At 44.4% G+C, this 23,812-nt stretch overlaps 1 protein-coding gene across 1 annotated transcript in view; it reads left to right on the top strand.

Moving 5' to 3' along the window:
* The window catches only part of NUP210 (nucleoporin 210), a 61,616-nt gene extending 38,537 nt beyond the window's left edge, over positions 1–23,079 (top strand). Inside the window, exons 21-40 of the mRNA XM_064668055.1 lie at positions 2,399–2,527; positions 3,194–3,321; positions 3,846–3,981; positions 4,275–4,337; positions 5,273–5,452; positions 6,821–6,901; positions 7,796–7,927; positions 8,138–8,296; positions 8,792–8,883; positions 10,463–10,637; positions 14,137–14,312; positions 15,549–15,766; positions 16,364–16,500; positions 17,199–17,322; positions 18,171–18,317; positions 19,642–19,892; positions 20,557–20,776; positions 21,502–21,597; positions 21,722–21,805; positions 22,252–23,079. Coding sequence (XP_064524125.1) covers positions 2,399–2,527; positions 3,194–3,321; positions 3,846–3,981; positions 4,275–4,337; positions 5,273–5,452; positions 6,821–6,901; positions 7,796–7,927; positions 8,138–8,296; positions 8,792–8,883; positions 10,463–10,637; positions 14,137–14,312; positions 15,549–15,766; positions 16,364–16,500; positions 17,199–17,322; positions 18,171–18,317; positions 19,642–19,892; positions 20,557–20,776; positions 21,502–21,597; positions 21,722–21,805; positions 22,252–22,352 — 2,829 coding nt within the window. The 3' untranslated portion in view covers positions 22,353–23,079. The remainder of the gene's footprint in view (positions 1–2,398; positions 2,528–3,193; positions 3,322–3,845; positions 3,982–4,274; positions 4,338–5,272; positions 5,453–6,820; positions 6,902–7,795; positions 7,928–8,137; positions 8,297–8,791; positions 8,884–10,462; positions 10,638–14,136; positions 14,313–15,548; positions 15,767–16,363; positions 16,501–17,198; positions 17,323–18,170; positions 18,318–19,641; positions 19,893–20,556; positions 20,777–21,501; positions 21,598–21,721; positions 21,806–22,251) is intronic.
* The last annotated feature ends 733 nt before the right edge of the window (positions 23,080–23,812 follow it).

Here is a 23,812-nt window from a genome sequence, read left to right as displayed (position 1 = left end):
AGTTTTACAGTAAAATGCTCCTGATTTCACGAACACACAACGAAAAATAATGTGACAGAATTATTTGGAAGTGTTACACAAAAAATCAGTTGGTTTCTAGCAATATTGGAGTATTTGCTGTAAGCCAATACTTCTGAAACCTTCAAATTCTTCTATCCTGTAGTGCTGTTTCAGGGTATTTTTTATCCCTGTCTTTCATCCTGACTGTGTGAATAAGTATCTATGAAAGAGTTTATTTCTGGTCTCCCTATTAGTTTTGAAATGCACTTTTCCACTGGAAGATGCAACTAAACTACAGTTACTCTTGACTTCATCCAGGCCCAGGATATAAAACGCTTTCTATCTTGAACAGCAATAGAAGGATATGTTTGCATTGCTGCTTTCATTAGACAAGGATTGAACATGACACAAGTTGCTTTAAAGAGTAGCCTTTACAAATTTATAATTTACAGATTTGTCCTGTAAGAAATAATGTTGATGAAGTTGTGAAATAATGATAATTAAGGTGGAAACTAGAAATTTGTGAAACATTCTGATTGTCTCTAACTGTTGCAAGTGTGAAGGCACAACTCAGCAAGGCACAGAGGTGGGGGAAAAGTGGAAGAGATGAGCTACTTTTTGTACATAGTGCACTGCTTAAACTCTTAATAGTTTAACCCTCATGGGTTTAGCAGTGCTTTAGCTGATGTACACAAGATAAGTTCACTGCTCTCGTCTGAAATAAAGGAGTGGAGCAGTGACAGCAAGATGGGCTTTGTGAAGTATAAAAAGAGATTTTGTCTACCCCTCAGGTAGACAAAGGAGACAAGGAGAGAAGACTACACTTTTTAACACATTTTAAAAAAATACCATCCCCCAACATTTTACAAATTTGTTAATCCTATGTGCTGTGTTTGAGTTAAATCCCATGGATTTTTCCATGGAAGGCAACAGAATGGTGTGTCTGGGAAATCAGCAGGCTCCAGGCTGGTGTGTCAGGCTGTGCCAGGCAGGTGCCAGAGCAGCCAAGCTGGCAGAGGATGATTTGGCAGTAAGCTGTTCTGGGAAACTCAACTCATCTGGAGCAGCGATTCCCAGGCTTTGCAGGGCTGCCAGGGATCAGTTGTGTCCATCTCCCTCTGTGTTTGGCACAGAGTTCTCTGGGCCTGGGTGGCAGCAGGAGGAACAGTGTTACCAGTGCAATACCCCCGTGTGCTGGGGAGCCAGTGGGCACCACTGGGAGGGGAGAACAGAAGGGGGAGCTGGGACAGGAACAGTTTTTAGAAGTTGCCCCTCTGGCCCTCAGCTGGTTTCCTTCTCTGCTCTCCCAGCCCAGCTGAGCTCCATTCCATCTCCCTCCCCGTGGCCTCCTCCCTGCTCTGCTTCCAGGGCTCTTTGTTCCAGCCCAGCACTCAGGGAGCTGCTGCTGTTCTGCAAGCTGACCTTTAGTAAAACCTCACATCCCCTTCTCTTATGAGGCAAAAGTGAGTGGTGCCCTCAGGGCACACAGTGTCAGCTCTACCACCGCTCCAGCTGCAGCTCCTGCAGTGCTGCAGGTGATGCTGGGACTTGAGTGGAGCTCCTCTGAACTGGGGCCTGGCTGCTCCCCAGCCCTTGGGCAGAGTTCAGAGCGGGACACCCAACCTGTGCCGTCCCTGCCCAAAGGGAAGGTGCCTCTGGAGGGGAAGAGAACACCCTGAGGGGCTGGGAAGGTCAGGCAGGTGCAGGAGAACTGCAGAGGTGCTGAGTGAGGGATCATGGCCCTGGGAAGGCTGTGGAGGTGCCTTTGGGATGAGTGCCCAGTTCTGAGGGCTGGAGTTTGGGAGCACAGGTCTCTTCACTGTTTATTCTTGTTAGTGTAAAGCGTACATTCTTTGTCTTCAAAACCAATGAAATAATAGTTGTATTAAAGATAAACCTGATTTGTCAATCATCCTCTTCCTTGGGAGGATCTACCACCAGATTTTGGCTGCTCATTGGCGTGAAGAGCGTTGGGTAGAGTACGAATCCTGCAGGAGGCAATTCCGGTGCTTTATAGGCATAATCTTTGTCCTTGGTTATTTTTTTTTCCTTATCATTTTGGTTTTCATTTCACTCAGAAAAGTTTCATTTCTGTAAATGATTAGTTGTGGGTTTTTTCCCCTTCTGATGGCAGAAGAGTAACAGGATGCCAGAATGTTCTGGATGAAGATCCATTAATTCACTTGCTGCCCTGGGCTGTTTGCACTGGCTCAGTAGCATAATACTTTTTATATACATTTTACAGCTTTGCTTTTAGTTTGGCTGAAGAATTCTTTGTCTAAGGTTTGGAAATTTCTGCATCCAACTGCTTCTGCCTGGAAAGGGATACAAATTTTATCCTGTGAGCAACAAACAATGAAAGTAAGTGCTGTAATGCAGTTTTCTTTTGGCATTGCAGGTGCAGCCTCTGCTTCCAGGATCAGTGACTGTAATGATTCATGACTTGTGCCTGGCTTTCCCTGCCCCAGCTAAAGCTGAAATCCATGTGTCTGATATCCAAGAGCTGTATGTCCGAGTTGTTGACAAGGTTGGTGCCTTGGAACCAGCTTTAGTGGCTGATCCAGCCTGCCCTGATCCCGAGTGCTGCTCATGGACAGAGTCATGAGCCAGGAACAAGATGCTATGACCCAGAAACACCAGGATCTCCCTTGTGTCTCTGTCTCTTCCTCCCAGATTTATCCCTTTAGGTTATAAGTGTCTCAGAATATCAGGTGTCTCTTACTCATGTTCTGTGTGGCAGCAATCTCAACTTTTGCATTTACACAGTATGTTAATCCATAATTTATATGGACACGCTCATTTACATTTCCTCGTATTTAAAGTGCATGTGAACAATTCTTTTAGGAGTAGGTTTTGCCCTAAGGTCATTTTCCATATGTCAGGTTTTAAAAATGAACAAAAAGAAAAGTCCCAGCTCATTTCTCTTGCCAGCTTGGGTGTGCCTTAAACAAAATAAGTGTTGATATTTCTGGATGTTTTAATTATGCCCTTGCCAGCTGAAAGACCTGAATTCATTTATTTCATTTGACACTAACTCTACTTGTCAGGGATTAGTCTTTAAAATCAGTGCTAATCTAACCTTGGGGCTCTATCTCCTCCCCTACTACAAGTGTAATACAAAATCAAATGAAAACGTTTATGTTATTAAATAAGAACAGTTTAAATGAAAAATGACTGGATGTGTGTGTTTCAGGTGGAGATTGGAAAGACAGTGAAGGCTTATGTCAGAGTTTTGGATGGCTCTAAGAAACCTTTTCTGGCAAAATACTTCACTGTCATGGACCTCAGTCTAAGAGCAGCATCTCAGATTGTCTCACTTGTGTAAGTTAATGGATTTTTTTATTAATCTGCGAATAAGAATAAGCAAAAAATGAGTAAAGGTATTGGCTTGGAGGCATGGTGGCATACAGTGGCTGAGGTTTTATTTATTTACTTGTTAAATGGTAAAAAATGGTTATTTGTCAGGAAAATTGCCTAAACTAACAGTCTGAATTTTGTTGACTGCTGAATGAGACTGAATTCATAGAGTGTAATGTTTAATGGAGCTTTGTGCATCTTGGAAGCAGGGACTTGGCAAATCATGTCAGGTGAAGACACATCTGATGATACCAAACTCATTCTGTCTGTTACTTCTTTCCTTTTCATTTCAGGTATTTAGTGTGAAGGTAAAACACAGGCTGCCAAGAGCCATTATCTGTAGAAAGATGATGGTTACCTTTATTTTGCTTAAGCCATGGTCACTTAGCCTTGTGATAAAACTGCCGTGTACTAAGTGAGTCCTTTGCATTTGTTCTTAAGTGATTTCCTCCCTGATTTTCTCTGTTCCACGTGTTTCCTTGCTGCAGCCCCCTCAGGGAAGCTCTGGATGACCACACTGCTGCTTTCCTCGTGCATGGCATGGCCATTGGGCAGACGAGTCTTATGGCAACTGTGGCTGACAAAAAAGGACAAAGAATCAACTCTGCTCCACAGCAGATTGAAGTAAGTAAATTCAGATAGATTTTATTAGGGTGGAATAGGAATATATAAATTATAGTTAAAGTACAGTAATTAATTTGCCAGAAACAAGATCATTCTGTCCAGAAGTTGCCCAAATGCCAGTCTGTTTAGGATTTCAGTGGCTTTTAACTGCAAGTGATGAGTTAAGTTTTTCTGCATGCTCAATTTACTGTAATTAAGCAAGTAAAGGCTCAGTTTTACACTTGTACTGTTTTGTGACATAATTTATCTGATTGAAATACCCTAAACACAAGTATTCCTATTTCTGTTTTTAGGTCTTTCCCCCATTTAGGCTGCTGCCAAGGAAAGTGACCCTAATTATTGGGGCCACGATTCAGGTGAGGCCTCTTCTGACATATTTTCTTTCTTTTGTAATTTCTGTTGTAAAATAAATATTTCATAACTTGTTTTTCAGCAGTAGACATTCAACTTGACAATTTAGCTGCATTCAGACTGAGTGGACCAACATGAGAGCTGGGGAGGGACTTTGGACAGGGACCTCAGGGACAGGACAAGGGGAATGGCTTCCCACTGCCAGAGGGCAGGGCTGGGTGGGATACTGGGAAGGAATCCTTCCTTGTGAGGGTGGGGAGGCCCTGCACAGGTTGCCCAGAGAAGCTGTGGCTGCCTCTGGATCCCTGGAAGTGTCCAAGGCCAGGTTGATGGGGCTTGGAGCAACCTGGGCTAGTGGAAGGTGTCCCTGCCCATGAACTTTAAGGTCCCTTCCAACCCAAACCATTCTGGCTCTATGTTTCTGTGGTGAATACTTCTCTGAACAAGAATAGTTTCATTTGTGAGCCACCTTCTGTTCTGGTGGATTGCTGGATCAAAGGGTTTGTATTTGTTTTTGTCAAGGGAATATCAGCTTTCCAGGTGTTCAGTACCAGCACAGCCTGAATAAATCTGTCACCTCCATGACCTGAGGCACAGTGGGGTAGTTGTAAAAACTGCAGCACAGAGCAGAGCTCTACCATGTGTGGGGAAGAGAAAGGGAGGAGAAGTTTTCTGAAGCTTCCTGGAGTGGAGATGGCATCAGCCTATGACACTCTCTGAAGCACATGGTCCACTTGTGTGCTCAGCTCACAGATTTCCCATCCTGCAGGGACCAGAGTGCAGAAGAAACAAGGCCTGAGCTGCCCCGGGGAGGCTCAGGCAGCCTTTCCCTGGGGACACTGTGGTGCTGAGCAGGGAGGGGAGTGCCCCCAAGGGTTTACCAGGAGCAAGAAGCACCTGCAGGGTTAATGGGAGCTGTTGTGTGTGCTGTTAATGACAGATCACTTCTGAAGGAGGCCCCCAGCCGCTGTCCAACATCATCTTCTCCATGGACGAGGAGCGCGTGGCGCGGGTGAACAGCACGGGGCTGGTGCAGGGCGTGGCCGTGGGCAGTGCCACGGTCACAGCAGTGGTGCAGGCTGTGGATGCAGAGACAGGGAGACTCGTGGTGGTGTCTCAGGTAACGTTTGGGGCTGAAAGAGGCGCTCTGACTCCTGGCTTTGGCTCTAAAAGGGGGCAGATAATCTTGTTGCATTAGCAGTGTTATCTTGTGCGCTTCCCTGGTTTCCTGAAGATGAAAACACAGTGTTTCTTACTCCCTGGCCTGTGAACTTGCAGTGTGCTGGCACGGGTGGTTACTTTGAACAGGTGGGTAAATCTTGGTGTGCTTTAAACTAAAGTTTTACAGATAACCCAGGGAGGTTTTATGCCCTGTGTGGTACCTTTAAAATTGATCGGTGCATCTAGAAAAACCCATCTAAAGAAGCTTTTCTAACACAGCAGGAGGTTGTCCTTGCCTGCATCCCCTTACAACTTAGCATGCCTTAGGTCAGTAGGATCCAGAAGGCAACTGTAGCCCAAGAAACATGTTGTCTGTTGAGCTGCAGCAGTTTCTGTCACAGCTTCACGTGTGCTCTGCTCTGGACAACCTGTCTAGAGGTACCAGCAGTGAATCCCTGGTATTCCTTCAGAATCTGTGTCCTTAGAATTTTCTACAGCTGAGCATGAGGGAGCTGAAGAGGCCTGTAAGAGAGCACAAGTCCCTGGCACTTGCATAAGGCTCAGAGCACCAGAACTTGGGCCACATCTTATGACTTATTCCTTTGAGGTCAAGGCAGCACAGCTACTGTGAACCATAAAGCTCTGCTGCTTGAGAGATGTCAGCACAAGCCAAGAGGAGACAAAGTAACTTTTTAAAAGAATAAAATATAAAGGAATCTGTGCTTTTTAATGCATGGGCAGCAGTCTGCCCCGATGCTGTGGCAGGAGGCAAAGTGAACTTGAAAGCTGAATCTGCTGCCCAGTGAGGTTCCAGGTCTGACCTTTCCTTCCCAGTGGATAGCAGGAATAAAATCTATCAGGAAAGTCAGGATATGTGAAGAGAAGACATCAGAGTGTCACACATACCATACTTTTATTCTGGATTGTTCCCTTTGCTGCTCTGCAATCCTCATTGCCTTCTAATCCTCTCAGTGTCGTCCTTTACCTCCTGGGTTTATTCATCCCTGTTCTCCTGGGGACTCCTATGGTCTTGTCCCTTGCTGTCTGTCACCTCTCAGTTCCATCATTCATAACATCACTAATTCTGAGCAGAGCTTCCTTTTTCAATTTAGGGGGCATTTTAAAATGTTTATCAATGTAAAGTTAATACTGTTGTAGTTTTTTACAGCCCTACTGAATTTGTCCATCAGTGTTTTTGCTGACAAGTCACATGCAAATCACATGGCAACAGTGATTAGATAATGGCAAAATAGTGGCTAGAGCCTGAAAGGGAAACCTAGTCCCCATCTGACAGGTGCTTACAATGCCTTCCCTTCCTCCCTTCCAGGACAAGGTGGAAGTGGAAGTGGTACAGCTGACAGCTGTCAGAATTCGGGCACCCATTACCCGGATGAAAACTGGTACTCAGGTGAGTTGGTTTGGGATTTGCTTCTCTTGCCTTAACATGTTGAGCTGCACATTGGGACCATTCCTGTCACACCATCTGGTGATGGCACTGCAGCTCCCAGTGGCACCAGGGCTGCTGCAGGAGGGAATGTGCTGGCAGAGAGAAGCTGCCCTGTGAGTGTGGGGAGGCCCTGACACAGGCTGCCCAGAGCAGCTGTGGCTGCCCCTGGATCCCTGGAAGTGTCCAAGGCCAGGTTGGACGGGGCTTGGAGCACCCTGGGCTAGTGGAAGGTGTCCCTGCCCATGGCAGGGGGTGAATGAGATGAGCTTTGAAGTCCCTTCCAACCCAGACCTTTCTGTGATTCTGTGATACTAAAACAGAATTCAAAACAAGTTTCCCTTCTGCACCAGATTTTAGGAATTCAGGCCCTCCTTTAATCTGGAGGATGGTTCTCTCATCTTCATTCTGTTGCAGTGGAGACTTCCTTCCTTTGTGTGCTGACAATGTCCAGTGTGTCTGTTATACCCAGAACAACAGATATTGCTTAAATTATCTTCTGTAAGTTTATTTTTGAAGACTTTATATTCCTCTGTTAGTTACTCATTCCAAAATGGCAAGTGATTGCAGCTCATTGATCCCAAGTGAATGAATTGCTTTGAAGATTAAAAATAAAAGCTTGAAAATCCCTGTTTTGTGTTCGTGGAGCATACCAAATAAGAAGGAATCAAAACTGACTTATGACAAGTTGGTGGTTGAGTCCTCTGTGTGATACATCCTTGCAGCATAAACAGCAGCCAAACCATTTTCTTCATGAGACACCATCTCTTTATCAATGAACTTAACTCTTTTCGCTGTGTGCAGGGGATTTGTCACCATGCTGGAATTCCCTAAGCAGCTTGGTTTCTCTGTTTCTAGATGCCAGTTTATGTCATGGGCATCACCAGCAGTCAGACCCCTTTCTCTTTTGGCAATGCTGTGCCAGGGTTAACGTTCCACTGGTCCGTCACAAAGAGGGACACTCTGGATGTCAAGACAAGGCACAGTGAGGTAAAATGTGGGTAAAATGTGTGTGTGTGTCCCCCTGCCTGTGTGTGTATGTTGGGAAAAGGGAACTGCCACATAAGGGGAATGGAGAAGGTGGTGTTGCCTGCGCTCTGAAAATCCCTGAGTGATTGTCAGCTCGGGGGGGGTATTTCCTCTGTAGCAGGGTCTGCTCTTCCCACAAGTCACATTTTAATCCCTTTCTCCTGTCCCAAGGCTTCTTTTCAGCTTCCTGCAAAATACAACTTTGCAGTGGATGTTTATGGCAGAGTAAAGGGAAGAACAGGCCTCAAAGTAGTTGTGAAGGTCCTGGATCCTGCAGCCAACCAGTTCTACAACATGGCACGAGAGCTGTCCGATGAGATCCAAATTCAGGTAGGATGCTGTTCCTCACCGTTAATGCTTAAATACCTATTTCAGAACTAAATTCAAGTCTGTATTTGAAGTCAGGAATTTGAAATGCAAAGGAGTATCTCCAGCTTTGGTTAATCTTTGAGCCCTTCCTCTTTTTTGTGTAATGTTCCTCATGTGAGCATTCAGTTCACGGGCTCAGCCTCGGGGGAGTCTAAAGTGCCTGGGGAATGTGGGGTCTCCAATACCATTTCACTAGAGAAGTCTTCTGTTTTCATGCTGCTTCTTAGTTTAGCCATAGCCCTGGAAGTAAATGCTCTTCAGAGTAGTTTGGATAAGATACTGCCTCTCCCGTTCTCAGATATTCATATTCAGTTGTCATTTTTCACCATATATATTATCAAGGGAAAAAAAAGTTGTTACAGTTCTATTTGTGTTTCATTTGTTTTGAAGATTAAATAAACGAAGTAAATTCCTTGCTGGACACAACAGTAAGCTGAAATGCCTCTTATTTTCCAGGTGTTTGAAAAACTTCACCTAGTCACTCCAGGAGTGGAAGCAGAGCAGATCTTAATGTCACCAAATTCCTTTATTAAACTTCGGACAAACAGGTCAGTGAGCAGTTTTCACACTGACTTGTGTCAACACTTCACTAGAACCTTGAGGCAGGTCTGTTGGAAGGAGCTGTCTCAAAAGGAGTCTTTTAAAAGAGTATCACAGTACATCCATTTAATAGACAACTTTGGTGATTAATAGTATCTTATCTGTTCTCTTGGGCTTTGTCAAATCTTGTCTTAGATTGTGGCTAGAAAAGACATTCAGTATTGGGAACTTTTCAGATGCTTATTTGAAAAGCTGCTGAGCCAGTGAAAGCAGTAGCCTGCTCCCAACAGAGGTTTTGATGGGTGATTGAGGCTTTATGGAACATACTTCTCAGTATTTCTTACACAGAGGCTCTGGCTGGATTTGCAGATTAAAATGTCATTTCCAAATGAGAAATTCTTTTTACATAATCTGTTTTCAAAGACTGACATTTCAGACTCATCTCAGGCTTGAAATGTGATTTTGCCAGCCTAAAAATGTGCAGATACAGACAGTAGGACACACACTGAGGGCCAGGCTTTAGGTGCATTTATTTCTTAAGGGGAGGGAACCCTTGTTTTCATAAAATCACTGGCTGGTTTGGGTTGGAAGGGACCTTAAAGCTCATCCAGTGCCACCCCTGCCAGGGCAGGGACACCTTCCACTGGCCCAGGTTGCTCCAAGCCCCTCCAAACTGGCCTTTAGCTGGATCTCCAGTGACCATGGTCGTTCAGCATTGCTTTTGAAGCAGTTACACAGGAGCACTGGCATTGGTAGTCACTGGTGGTGTTCTGCTCTCTCTTCTGAGGAGTTTTTCTGATTAATTAGTCATTAAGTTGCTAGGTATCAGTTTGTACATGTCTTTGTCCCAGTATCTTCACTAGCCAGTCTTGGAGACCCGATATCTGAACTCCACCAGAACCAATTCCACTGTTGCCAAGAAAAGGGCAACTAAAATCCAGCTTTAAAGTTTTTTTCCTGGGATAAAGTAGAGTATTTCTATCTATTTCTATATGGAGAAGCTTGGGAGGGGAAAAAAATCATTTACTGATCTGTTAGAAGATAAGTGATACTTCAAAGCAGTTAATGTCTCAGAATGCCCACTAATTGCAGTTGATGGATTTGCTGACTGTATTAATATGCAAATACCATGGTGAGAGCTATTCCAAAAATTAACCTTGTCTACAAAACCACTTCCAGGAAACTGAGGAGATCCACTTAATCAAGGCCCTGATCTTCTCTCTAATACCAGCATTGGCCCTGCCAGACTAACTTCCCTCTGTTTGCAGAAAGTGATGGCAGAGGCTGGTTGGTGTAGCCTCAGATGGAATTATCTGGAGTCCCCTTTGCTTCAGTGGATGGAAACTAGATTTCAATACATACCTAAACCCAGAAAAATCTTCAAGTGAGCTTGAAACAGAACTTGAACTTTGCTTTCTTAAACTAGAACACAGATTTTGCTTTTTTTTTTTAATTGCAGACATGTGGAAAAACCCCATATAGTTAAAAGTCTTTCAGATTTGTGTAAAATATTGGTGTAAAGATGGTTTTCATCATTTAAAGGCTTCCTTGCTTTTTGTTTTTCTGTTTTGTTTGCTTGCTCTTAAGGGACCGAGTGGCTTCCCTGAGATACCGTGTTCTGGAGGGACCAGATAAAGTTCCTGTGGTGAGAGTTGATGAGAGAGGTTTCCTTAGGTCTGGGTCTTTGACTGGAACATCAACACTGGAAGTGATTTCCCAAGAATCCTTTGGGACCAACCAGACTGTCGTGGCTGCTGTTAAGGTACAATCAGCTCTCTTTGCAGTTTCCTCAAGTACAGCTTCACCTCTGCAACAGGGACTGTGGCTGCACATCCTGAACTTCACTTCTGAAGTCAGCTCTGAGCTTTGGAAAAAAGTTTAGTGTACTAAACTTAGATGGATAAATATTAAATCCCAGCAAATTCTTACATTTGGTACATTTTGCAAAAAAAGCTTGTGTGTGCATGTGCTTTAAAATCTTTTTTTTAAGGAAAGTTTGTCCTAAAAATCTCTTAGAAGGCTGATAATTACAGAAGCTCAAAGTAAAAACAAACCAAAAAAGTTAACGTCATAAACATGCATTTTGCAGCGTGTGAAAAGGTAAATATCATCTGGAGTCATGAATATAAAGGCAGCATCTGCTGTGAGGTACCTAAGCAATACCTGGATTTTCATGATATTAGAGATGCAAGTGTACGGTGCCCCCCAAATTTTTTTTTTCTGCTGTTTCCCAGCAGTTCAGCCTTTGCAGGGAATGAGAATCTGTATGAGAGAGCCTGTCTTAGCAGAGGCAGTGATTTATCTGCTGTTGCCTGTGTGTGGTGAACTGGCAGAGTGTGTGCAGGGCTACTCTGGGAGCCTGAACCACACCCAAGTGGGGGTGCTTTGGGGCAGGACAAATCTGGCACAAAACCCAGCTTAGGAAACATTTTTCTCTCCCAGAACTTCATCTGTTGATGGAATGCTGTCATGGGAAGTGTGATGTATCTCACTGGCTGGGCACTTGGGACACAAGGGAACATCTGTCCATCATCTCTGCTCAGAAATCCTTGTGCCAAGAACTTTGTGCATCTGGCAACATGAGCCTTGAGATCCGCACTGCCTCCACTGCCTCCTGTCCCTTTTTACTGTCCTTGGCATCTTCTCTGTGCCCCAGCTAAAGGAGAAGGACATACAATTGAGTGCTGACTTGAAATTATTTGGAAGTTGGACTCCTGTAATCACTGTGAGGTGGCTCAGTGGATTTTTTTATTTGAATTTTGTTTTTTTCCATCATGTCCAGCTTTGCCTGTAGGACAGTGTGTAGATGTCCTCCTGGATGGGAGTGAATCAAGGAGTGGGGGCTTCAGTGTCACTGATGCCTCTCCTGCTGGGAGGTGGTGGCAGGGAATTTGTCCAGCTCTGTTACAGATGACCTTGTTCCTTCCCTTCACTGCTGGATCCAGGTAGTGAAGGACACCTAATGGCTTTGGGGTTGGCTCCAGTGACATTTAGTCAGCACACAGTGGGCCTGGAGTTAAACCTCCCTTTGTGAGTCCGTTCTGTGCCCAGGATATCACAGAGCTGTGCAGTCAGTGCGTGGGGATGGGGAGCTTGGGAGCTCTTTGAAGTAGGACCCACCTCAGATCAGCCTCTTGTACAGCTCGTTTGTTTGCCTGTACTTATTACAACCCTACTGCTTTTATGGAAACGATCTTTTTAACCTCCCAGTGCCTTTGTGAGGTAACCCAGTGCTGCTGGTTCATTTTATGGCTGAAGAACAGAGAGGTTTTGCCGAAGGTCATGTCAGAAAACTTGTGACAGAGCTGGGGACGAGCTGGAATCTGTTGTGTCATTCCCAGGCAAAGCTCTCTCCTTCACACTGTCCTTCTTTCATAAGGGCTGGGGTTGTCTCTTTACAACTGTACACAATTAAGAACCAAACTGCAGCAGCAGCATCACTTAACACTTAGACCTTCAACTTTGCTCAGAAAAAACTCTTACATAAGGCAGGGGAAGCAGGGAGTGACTGTGCTCGGTGTGGAAGCAGCAAAGCACTTGCCTGGCCCAGCTGTACTCAGGATTTTTATTTTAATAAAAGAAATACTTCACAAACTGAGATGCTTTAACAGTAAAATAGCTGTTTTCATCAATATTAAATTTAGCAGTTGTCCCTTGTGGGACAGTTGCTGAGATTTTAAAGTAAAGCAAGCTTGAAGATCTGTCAGGGAAATGGGGTTTTTGTTGGCTTGTACCCTCAGCTTGTTGGGCACAGGTCTATGCACTGAGACTTTAACTGATGATACCAGCCTGGAGCACACAGTTGTGTGTACTGATATTTTAGCCATTTTTTTCGAATTCACCAAAGATGTATTTTGCTTGAGGCCAAATTTGTCCTTTCCTTTTTAAGTTCTGACATGTACATTTTCAGATTGCAGAGTTTTACTTTTTAACTCAGCCTCTTAGGTCAGAAAAAAAGGGATTTTCCTGCAAGATAAGCTTGAGGGCTTCTTTTAAAATAGTTTTCTCAATATATTTGAGGGTTTTTGCTTTCTCTGTCCTTCCATTATTTATTTTCCAGCAGCTGTAAGAGAAGGAGCAGATAGAGATATTTTTGTTGGGTAATTTTCCTAGTTAACCTAGGGAAGTTAATCAAGAGCAGCGATGTGCTATTTAAAAGCCAGAACAATAGGTTGTGAAGTCTCTGTCTTCAGAAAAACTTCCCTCAGTGGAGTGTTGCTGCAAAAACGTGGGTGGTGCACATGTGGGTAATGTAGCAGGCTCCTGTAAGGAGTTTGGAGCAGTTCCTAACTTGTGTCTGGGCTGAGGAGAGGCACTGAGGGAACAAACCCCAGCCTGCTGATCCCTTAGGGTTTGGCAGCTCTGACTGGAACACCTTGGCTTCCTCACCTGATACAAGGGAACTGGGAACAGGGACCATTCCATCCCTGGGAACAGGGACCATTCCATCCCTGGGAACTGGGAACAGGGACCATTCCATCCCTGGGAACTGGGAACAGGGAACAGGGACCATTCCATCCCTGGGAACTGGGAACTGGGAACTGGGAACAGGGACCATTCCATCCCTGGGAACTGGGAACAGGGACCATTCCATCCCTGGGAACTGGGAACAGGGACCATTCCATCCCTGGGAACTGGGAACAGGGACCATTGCACCCCCTTACTCCCACATCCACTGTGAGTTTCTCCTCTTGTGGTAACTGGGGAATGAATTGCACCTTTTATTTCAAGAATTACTGGGAGAGGTCTAGGGGCCACTGGCTCTCTTGCATATCCAGGGAACCTTAACAGTTGGAATTTGTAGGATAGTAATGTCTGTGTGTGATGTGTGTTCTTACATGATTATTGCTTCAGTTCTCAGTGGTATTAAAAAAAAAAAGAGGCTAAGAAGTATCTGCTGTGAGGGTGTAAAGCAGACAGAGCCAGGCTTTTCTGAGCTGTGCTCAAGGACAGGGCATGGGGAACACAGGAATGGACCACAGGGAATTCTGACTGATCACAGGACAGCACTTCTTACTGGGGTGGCTGTTGAACACAGCTTCTCAGGGAGGCTGGGGGGGCTGGACTAGACAGTCCCCAGAGGCCCCTTTCAACCTGTGAAATATAAATACTGATAAAACAGCTCTGTGTTGTATTGGCACATGGCTAAACATGGTTCAGAAACGAAGCTTTGTATCTTTGCACAATAAGATTTTAGATTATTTTTATGGAGGCGTCAAAAAGCAATTTAACATTGCTTCTCACTGCTGATATGTTTGCAGGTGTGCCCCATCTCATACCTGAGGATCTCCATGAGTCCCATCCTGCTCACACAGAACAAGGAGGCCCTGCTGGCTCTGCCCCTGGGTGTGACACTGACATTCACTGTCCATTTTCATGATAACTCTGGAGATACTTTCCATTCACATAATTCTGTGCTCAACTTGGCAACTAACAGGTGGGTGTCTGTCAGGGGTGGTAATTACAGACAACAAGAAAAGGCCAAACACACACAGAGCAAAGATTGTTCTGAAGATACCAAGTGAAGATACAGCTTGGGCTGGGATTAGCAAAGAAAGGGTTTTGTCTCTGAGGTCTCCAGAGGCACCGGAGCAGGAAGGAGAGTTCCCGTCAGCAGTCGATACTCCCTGGCCATGGAAGGCTGCCCAGATAAGCCTGATCCCAGTGGGACTGCAGGAGCTGTGCTCTGCTCTGAGTGAATCACCCCACTGCACACAGCAGTGCCCTAGAGAAACAAGGGATCATTAGCATTTGCTCAGCTGCCTCTGTCCCAGAGCTTTGTTCCAGGGACTCACTGAGGGCTTATGTAAGGTGGGGAACATTCTGGATCAGGGGCTGTCTCTTCAGATCTGCTGGTACAGCCTCTGCCCAGCAGAGCCAAGCCTCAAAGGGCCTTTGGGTCTCTGCCTCAAAGTTATAAACCACCTTCTCTGCTCATAAGTGGATACCACTAATTCTCTTACTGCAACATGGCTTGTGTTCTGCAGAGCACCTTGTGCTTACAACACACTGATCGTGGTGAGAAAGGAAAAAAAGGGGTTGAATCCAAGATTTTCTCTTCTCTGTGTCAATGCAGAAATTTCTGTAGCATACAGACACCCCTGAGTTAACCCTGCCCTGCCTTCCCCTGCAGAGCTGCCCCAGAAAGGCCCTGCTTGTTAGTGCAGCACTGCAGGGACCCAGCTCTGCTGCTGCCAGGACCTGCAGGGGCTCTGTGGTGCTGCCAGGGTGCCAGTCTGGGCAGAGTGCTCCCTGTGTCACTGTGTTTGGGAGTGCTGAATGTGGGTAAACACCAGAACTCACAATCCAGTGGGATTTGGCTTTGTAAAGTTATGTCTGAGAAGCTGCATATTGGTGGTCAAATTTCTTCACTTTCTTTCTCCCCTGAGAAAAGGGAAAAGAGGCAGATTATGTCACCCTAAAGCTCTACAATTCATAAAATCAAGAAGTAGTTCTCATGTATAATTACAACCTCAGTATTTCCTCAACATAATGATGTGAGAACTGAAATTTGCCTCAGTAGCACCTAAATAATTTTAATAATTTCTTTCTTTGTCGGACTCCATTAGAAGATGGCTGTTGCTGGAAACAAGCAATCAGCCACCTAAAAAGAGTGCAGTACTTACTATGAGCAAACCTTACTTGATACAGAAGCATTTCCTTTTGTCTGCAGAGATGACTTTGTGCAGATTGGGAAAGGAGCCACCAACAACACGTTTGTGGTGCGGACTGTGAACGTGGGGCTGACCTTGCTGCGGGTGTGGGATGCAGAGCACAGTGGCATTGCAGACTATGTGCCCCTGCCTGTCCAACATGCCATCTTCCCTGAGCTCCCAGACGTGGTGCTGGGGGATGTCCTCTGCCTCAGCTCCTCACTCACTACCCAGGAAGGTGAGTGGCCTTGGTGAGCAGCTGCTTCATGTGACATCAGTGTGACTCCTGCTCGTTCTTAGGGAAATAAATGCATAATTTATGATGCTTGTTCAGAATCAAATGTTACTGTTCTTGTTAATGATAAAAATAGGTTTGATCAAGTTCTCTAATTTTAATTGTACCATGCAGTATGTCTCTTGTATTGGATTCCTGAGTATCAGAATTCAGTCATTCCTACTCCATGAGCTGGAAAGGCTTGTTTTTATGGGAATCCTGCAGAGTCAGGAGTGTCTTCACTCACCATATCTGATTCTTGATGTTAATGGGTTTTGTGAGAGCAGCTGCAGGGCAGTGTGGTGTCAGGCTGCCAGCCTTGCAGCACCAGCCCTGGTGTGTGGTGTGTGGGCAGTGGGCAGAGAGGGTGATTTGGGTGAGCTCAGTGAGCAGCAGTGTGCTGAGCAGTGTCCATGGGTGTGTGCAGTGCAGGATGATTTGGGTGTGTGCAGTGCAGGGTGATTTGGGTGAGCTCAGTGAGCAGCAGTGTGCTGAGCAGTGTCCATGGGGTGTGCTCAGTGAGCAGCAGTGTGCTGAGCAGTGTCCATGGGTGTGTTCCAGGCCTTCCTGGTGTGTGGAGCTCCTCCTCCAGTGCTGTTCTTCTCATTGACTCCAAAACTGGTGTGGCCCTGGCCAGGGACTCTGGGCTGGCCACTGTCTACTATGAGATCCCTGGGGTACTGAAAACATACAGAGAGGTGAGGCACTGTCACTTCCTGCTGAGCTTGCTTTGCTTTGGGGGGACCCTCAACAAATTGTATTCTACAGGGGTTTTGTTATAAATATTTAAAAATGTTCTTTTATGCTTGGAAAATATTTGGTACTTATCCAAACACATCACTCTTTTTAATCAGCTGTGCTAAGGAGAGAAATTCAGCATAATAATTTTGATTTTTCACCTATAGTGTTCTTCTATTGTGCATTTTGATTCCCTTGTTGGCTAAGTTGTTTCCAGATGCTAAACAATTTTGATTATGGCTGCTTTTATGAATGAAGCTTCACTGCAGGAGGAGATGCCAGCAAAAACTTTCTCAAGTGTTGTGCTGTGCATCACTGATCAGAAGGACTCCATTAAATTATTTTGTTTAGCTGCAGTGCAATCCTTCTGTTGACACAATTGACTGCATCAGCCAACATAAGCACTAGACATTCTTTTTAAATTAAATTTAGACATAGAGCTTTATGCATATTAACTTCTGGAGGTTGGGTAGAAAGGCAAAATGTTTTTGCTAGCTTAAATTGCCTTGGAAAGCAGTTTCTAATATTAGAGAAATGTAGGATTTCAAAGAAAAACGTGACCTCTTGGAGTCTTACACAACCAATTCAGTCTGGTTTTGCCTCCATTTTTATTTGTTTAAACAGTTTTTGGTGACCATGTAGTTCATCCTTTTTTCAGGTCCTGATCACTGCTCCCCAGAGGACCACAGCAATGCATGTCAGTGGGCTGCACACAAGCTCACAGGGAGCTGCAGCCTCCAGAGTCATAGTTTCAATTGGGGAAAGAAATAAAAATTTGAAAGGTATGGTGAAAAAATCCTTACGTTTATTGTGTGTTTGTGTATTTTTGTTTGTTGTTTAAGGGTCTGTGAAACTGGGGCAACAAGATCCCTGGGAGCCTCTAGTGCCTCTCCAGAATCCCAGGAGCTCCAGAACGACTCAGGGCTGTGGGACAGAACTTGGAAGGTGTTCTGGGGCACTGTTAATATTTCCCAACTAATAAAATCAGTAGATAATAGAAGTACCATTTTTGATCATATTAAAAAAAAACAGTCAGTGGACCATCAGCTGATGATTTGCTTATATGTTTAATTCCAATGACCTTCTTGGAGTTACATTTTCTTACTGAACATGTTTAAAGTAGTTACCACTCTTAACCAATTAGAGTCAATACAAAGATTAAGCATTATATTGTGTCCTCTATTTAATAAGCTGTATTTTGTGTGATTACAGATACTTTTACTTTTTAGCTCAACACTCAGTGTTCCAGTAGTAATTTATTGTGCCATATGTAAATTATTAGCCTACCAAAAAAACATGTTGCCAGATAGTAAAATATAAATTGAGACCCCCAGGTTCATACAAGTTATTCAAGAGACATCTGAGCTGAAAATTCTCTCCAGTTCGTTCTTTCCTGTAAATAAATTATTCCTGCCAAAAAAACCCCACAACATATAAAATTTTCACTGCTGTCTCTTTGGGATTAGACCTGAGCTAGGGCAGCTGTCTGTGATTTCCAGCTCCTTTAAGATCATCATAACTTTTTGAAACTATTTCAGAAGGTGGCAGAAAAAACTGATATTACAAGCCATGCTTTTACTTTTAATTAGTTATAGTTTTATTTTGTAATTGATTTTTTCCCTTCCCCTAGGGGAGTGCTTGCCCACTCAGGTTGAAGCCATTGCTGAGTTACAACCACAGTCCATTCTGAGTTGCCACCTGGATTTTAGCAGTGACATGTTTGACTTCTCAGCACGGGATGTTTTTACAGCAGAACCTGGCTTTGATGCACTTTCAGGTAAGATGTGACAAGAGGCCACACTGCAGACAAATACTCAGAGTTCTGCTGGGCTTTAGACCCAAAGCTCTTTGACCCAGCACCTTTCACAGACTCCCAGAATGGTTTGGGTTGGAAGGACTTTAAAGCCCATCCATTCCACCCCCTGCCATGGGCAGGGACACCTTCCACCAGCCCAGGTTGCTCCAAGCCCTGTCCAACCTGGCCTTGGGCACTTCCAGGGATGGGGCAGCCACAGCTTCTCTGGGCAACCTGTGCCAGGGCCTCCCCACCCTCACAGGGAAGAATTCCTTCCCAATATCCCATCTAATCCTATTCCCTTTCTGAAGTCTCCGAGCTTTGCCTCAGGGAGTTGTTAACATGGACACCTCTTGTTTAAGTGTTTTCTGCCTGTGACAAAAACATGTGTTGCTTTTCAGAGAAAGCCAAAGCAGTGGCAGCCCATTCCATGTTTTTCAGAGTTTTTGTAGTAAGTCAAAGAAAAAAGGAGCCTTCAGGTGACAAGTATTCCCAAATTAGAATGTATCCCAAAAACATTGTGAACTGGGACTTAAAAGGAGAGGAAATTGCCAGATACTGTGGAGATGGAAATAATACTGTGCAAGTCTACAACATGTGTTATGTTTTAGAAGTATAACGTGTTTTAAAACAGAACCAGAAGACCATGGACTGTATGGAAAGAACATTAATAATCTGTTGGATTCATCCCTGCACCCATTGTGTAAACACTGTTTTACCCTGCATATCCCCTGTTACTTTGTTAGGGGAAGAAAATAAGGGGAAAACATGTACCTGGCAAGTTCTGCTTGTTATTTATGCTTTTTATCTTCCATACTGGGGGAAATTTTTACTACCTTTATTGCTAATAAGAGATAAATTGATCCCATATGAGACTGGGAACATGGTGAATATCTAACCTTTAAAGAAGCTTTTATAAATAAACTACATCTTCACAGACTTGGTAACTGGCTAAAATTTTAACATTAGTTGAAAAGAATATCAAATATCAAATTTTGCTTTCAGTAAACAAAATTTAACATTCCTGTCAATATTAGCATAAATGTTAGGTTCAAAGTGGACATGAGTCGCACTGGCATATTAAAATGTGACTGGAAGCTGCCAGCTGTGGTTTTTTTCATGATGTTTAGTCTGGGGTTGTGATGTTTGACCCAGCAGACACTCAGTCCCGTTCACCTGCGTGCTCCTAATCTTGCACTTGCTTGAGTTTTGCCACCTTTTTTAGCTTTTCTCTAAGGATGTCCCAGAAATCTCACTGTGCATGGAAACAAAGCCCCCAAGACGAGCAGTTGCCTTGTTTCTGCAGGACACTACACGTGCTCCATCTCCATGCACAGCCCGTCTGAGAAGCAGCTGAAGCAGCTGAGCAGGAGCAGAGCCACGCTGCGGGTCACGGCCGCGCTGCGGGGCAGCCCCTCCCCGGGGCAGCAGGGCAGCACAGAGGTGCCCTTCAGCCACTGGTTCTATGCTGACCAGACAGAAATGCTCCTGAGCAACCAGTACGTGAGCTCAGACCTCAGGATATTTGGGGCCACTGACATTCTGGACACCCTGGAGGTGAGTGTATGGCTGAGAAGTGTCATGGCACAGCTGGAAGCAGTTTGAGCTGTCACATGCAGCTTTCTAACCAAAGGCACTCCGTGCCACCTTTGCCATGTCAAGATTGTCCTGAGGTGATTTGGAAAGACTCATTTTGGAATGTATTCTTCCCCAGTTTTCAGTTTTGTTTTCACAGAATCACAGTGTGGTTTGGGTTGGAAGGGACCCTAAAGCTCATCCCTGCCATGGGCAGGGTTGATCAGGGCTCCATCCAGTCTGACCCTGGGGTTCTGGGGTGGTAGAAGTGTGCCAGGCTCAGCTGGGCATGCTGCCTGGGATGTGTGAACCAGCTGCTGGTTGGGAACAGAACCCTGCCTGATCCTTGGGGCACGGGGAGGTTCTTCCCACATACCTGTGTGGCTGCCCCTGGTTCACACAGCCCCGGGAGGGACCCTTGGGTTTTTGCTGTGTGGGGTTAGCCCAGGGCTGTGGAAACACCAGGGAAGAGGGCAGTGACCAGGGGGGAAGTGCTGCAGGGGTCACTGCAAAGGTACAGCCTCATCTGACTCCTCTTCAGGGGTGACTTGCTCTGTGTTTCTGTGGAATAACAGATCTCTGATATGTGGCCTGGAAGATGGATATTCCCAAGCAGTCTGTTTCAGGTCGGTTTTTCCTTCTGCAGGTGAAATGTGGATCCCCAGCAGTGAAGGTGCTGGAGAAGGAGAAGTCCTACGAGCTGCCCAGTCACGTGGTGTACACTGTCAGCCTGGCTGATCCCAGAGTTCCCAGCCAGGGCTCCTTGTCCACCACCCTGACTGTCTCCAGCCCCATGACTGACCAGTCCATCACCATCCCAGTGACAGTGGTTTACCTGACTGACAGAACCACTGCGCCAGTGAGATGTAAGTGTAGCTCTGGACTTCATGTGCTGGAATAAACCTTTAACTTTCACTAATGGCCATGAGGTTTTAAAGTTTGGTGTGTTAAAATCTGAGCTAGCAGCTGGCACTGTCATTGACATGTGAGCTGCTCTTTGTGACCCTAAGACTGGAATACAACTGCTCATTATGGCTGAAGTTGAACATATTTTTCTTTGGGGTCAGCCTAGAATACTCAGTGTAACTATACCAGTGCTGTAGTGTCTGAAAGTTATTTTTTTCACTCTGCTTTTGTTTACTCCCAAGCATGCCTTGCTATTTTGAAAACAGATCAGCAGTTTGGGGCTGAGTAAGTAAAGAACACACTAAAGACATTGTATATAGAATCATAGAATCCCAGAAAGTTTGGGTTGGAAGGGACCTCAAAGCCCATCCAGTGCTACCCCCTCCCATGGGCAGGGACACCTTCCACTAGCCCAGGTTGCTCCAAGCCCCGTCCAGCCTGGCCTTGGACACTTCCAGGGATGGGGCAGCCACAACCCAGTCAGTGTCTTAAGCTGTTACTGGCAGATTTTGAGGACTGCATTGGAAATAGTCACTAGATTCAAAGTTGTATTATCTAAGTTGATTACACTTATTTGCTATCAATGAAAAGCTGCTTTTGGCTGTTTCAGTTTAAGAACTGTTAAAGCAGATTGGAGAAGATGCTCTTTTAACTGAATGTTGTCTCCTCTTAATCTACTCTGCAGATGAAGCCAGTCTCTTCCAGCACTTTGTTGAGTCTTACCAGGTGATGATCTTCACTCTTTTTGCACTATTAGCAGGGACAGCTGTTATGATCATAGGTAAGAGAAGGAAAGACTGCACAATTATTTTTTTTCTATAACTTCTTACAATGCATTAACTATAAGATATAAAGGAATAATTTCCATGTGAAATGATTTTGGGTTTTTTTTACCTGTCTTGCAGCCTATCATGCCTTTTTCTCACCAAATGGACAGCACACTCACCCTGTGTTCACCCCAAGGACAAGTCCTCAGCACACCCTTAACAGTAAGCACCTAGAACCCAATTAGGAGGGAATTAATTGATCAGTCTGGCTGTTGCATTGCAATGGAATGTAGGGAGGTCTGTAATCAACACTGGCTGTTAAAACAATTCCCATTAGTACAGATGTGTTGAAGTCAGGGTGAGCTGCAGGCCGGTTTGTAAACACATGTGCCTGATGCTTTAGATAAAATGAGGCAAATGCAAATGAATGTCACTTGCTGAGGTGACATTGTGTTGTGCCCCCCCTCAGACTTAAAAAGTCCTGCACAGGAAGACCTGTAAAATTGTGGTATCTTTTCTGTAGGAATGAAGCTAAAGGCGTTGTTTTACTCTGAAGGGACCATTAGTCTCTCTCCCTGTGTCCAGCAGATGATCATCAGCAATTGTTTGTTTCTTCCTTCTCCCACCATTCCTCAGTGTGATTGTTTCTTCCTTGCCCTGTGTTTCAGGTCTCAGTGTGTCACCTGCTCTTTCCTTCAGTTCTCAGTGCTCCAGCAGGAGGACAAGCCCATCACCCACGCTCTGGAGCACAGGTTATGCCTCTCGGTAGAGCACCAGGACTCACCTCCATGCACTGGGGCTGCAAAATAGATCAGTGCCTTGGCAAATTTGAGAACTTCAGCAGTTGTGATGTAATTCAAGTCTTTTCTTGAATGTAACTAGTCCTTAAGTTATTTTTCTTTTTATATTTAGGGCTCTGAATTTATTTTTTTATGTCAGTGCTTCAGTTCTCAAAAACTTGTTTTGTCTCTTGTTTGATGCTCAGTGGCAGTGCTGCCTAGACAAAAAGCAGTATTCATATTAAGCTGGCTTCCTTGCACTCTTCAGCAGCTAGAAGTTATGTCTAAGTTATACTATTAGCAATTTTTTATTTACTTTTTTGTAAATCAGATTTATTTTTAATGAACTTTTTAAAAAAGGGAACTAGAAAAACAGATGAAATATGAGCCAAAAAATTGAAGGATTGTATATGTCAAAGAAGTAGTTTTTATTTTGAGTTCCAAAGACTCAGGAATGTACTGCACTGATAAGTGTTCTTATGTTTAGCCTTACAATGGGATTCATCAGCACAATATGCTGATTCAGCATGAGGAATGCTGGAACAACTGTGAATAATTTGGTGGTTTTTTACAACAACAATAAAATAAAAAGAAACCCAAAATGTAGTATGGCTTCCTTTGGGTACAACTGCAGTATTCATTGGTACTGTAAGCACTTTTTTGGACTGGGACTATGTTATTTGATTCTGTATTTTTTAATAAAGCTTTGTAAGATTCCTTTGTCTTGATGACTTTTCTTGTGGTTTGGCTGTTCAGAATTTAGCACCAGGCTATGTTGTTTGTACTTCACCCCCTGCAGCACCTCAGTGTTTGTAATCGTGACTTCTTCAGACTTAATTTTCATTTTTGTTGACAGTGTAATGTTTTTAAAGATTTTGACAAATTTTCACCTAATATTTGTTGTCAGGGGTTTCTCCAAGTTTTAGGTGTCTTCAATTGCTGCTGCAGTCAGTGGTGGCTGTAGAAGTAGCTCTAATTTTCCAGATTTGTCCAAACTTCCTAAACTTGTTCAGTTGAGTTTTTAAGGAAAGATGTGATCTTACTCTGCTTCCATTCAACAAGAAATGAAAGGGCAATGAACATCTCAGTGCTACTGTGATAAACACTTGAGAAATGAAAGGTTTTACTCTCCTGTTCCTTCTCTTTCCCATTCAGTAGTCTGGCACTGAATGTTCTCAAAAACAAACTGCTCCAAGTGGTGGGAGTGCTTTGGCACATTCTCACTGTTTATTTAATTTCTTTAGGCAAGTAGTTGCAGTCTGCTGGCTCGAAAAATAAAAAGTATGAGATGGGAGCTGGTACAGTTCACCAACCAACGTGCTGCAAGCTGCAACCAGGCTTTTGCCTTGAGGTCAAGTGGTCTGTACAGTGATTGCTGGGGACAGGGGGCTTGGGCTTACAAATCTTTCTGAGCACACTGCTGCAAATGTAAAGGCCAATATTTATTTTT

This window comes from Pseudopipra pipra, chromosome 11 (genome assembly GCF_036250125.1).
Source record: "Pseudopipra pipra isolate bDixPip1 chromosome 11, bDixPip1.hap1, whole genome shotgun sequence".
In the NCBI taxonomy this organism is placed as follows: domain Eukaryota; kingdom Metazoa; phylum Chordata; class Aves; order Passeriformes; family Pipridae; genus Pseudopipra; species Pseudopipra pipra.
Note: the sequence above shows the minus strand (reverse complement) of the source record. Positions and strands in the feature narration are given on the sequence as shown.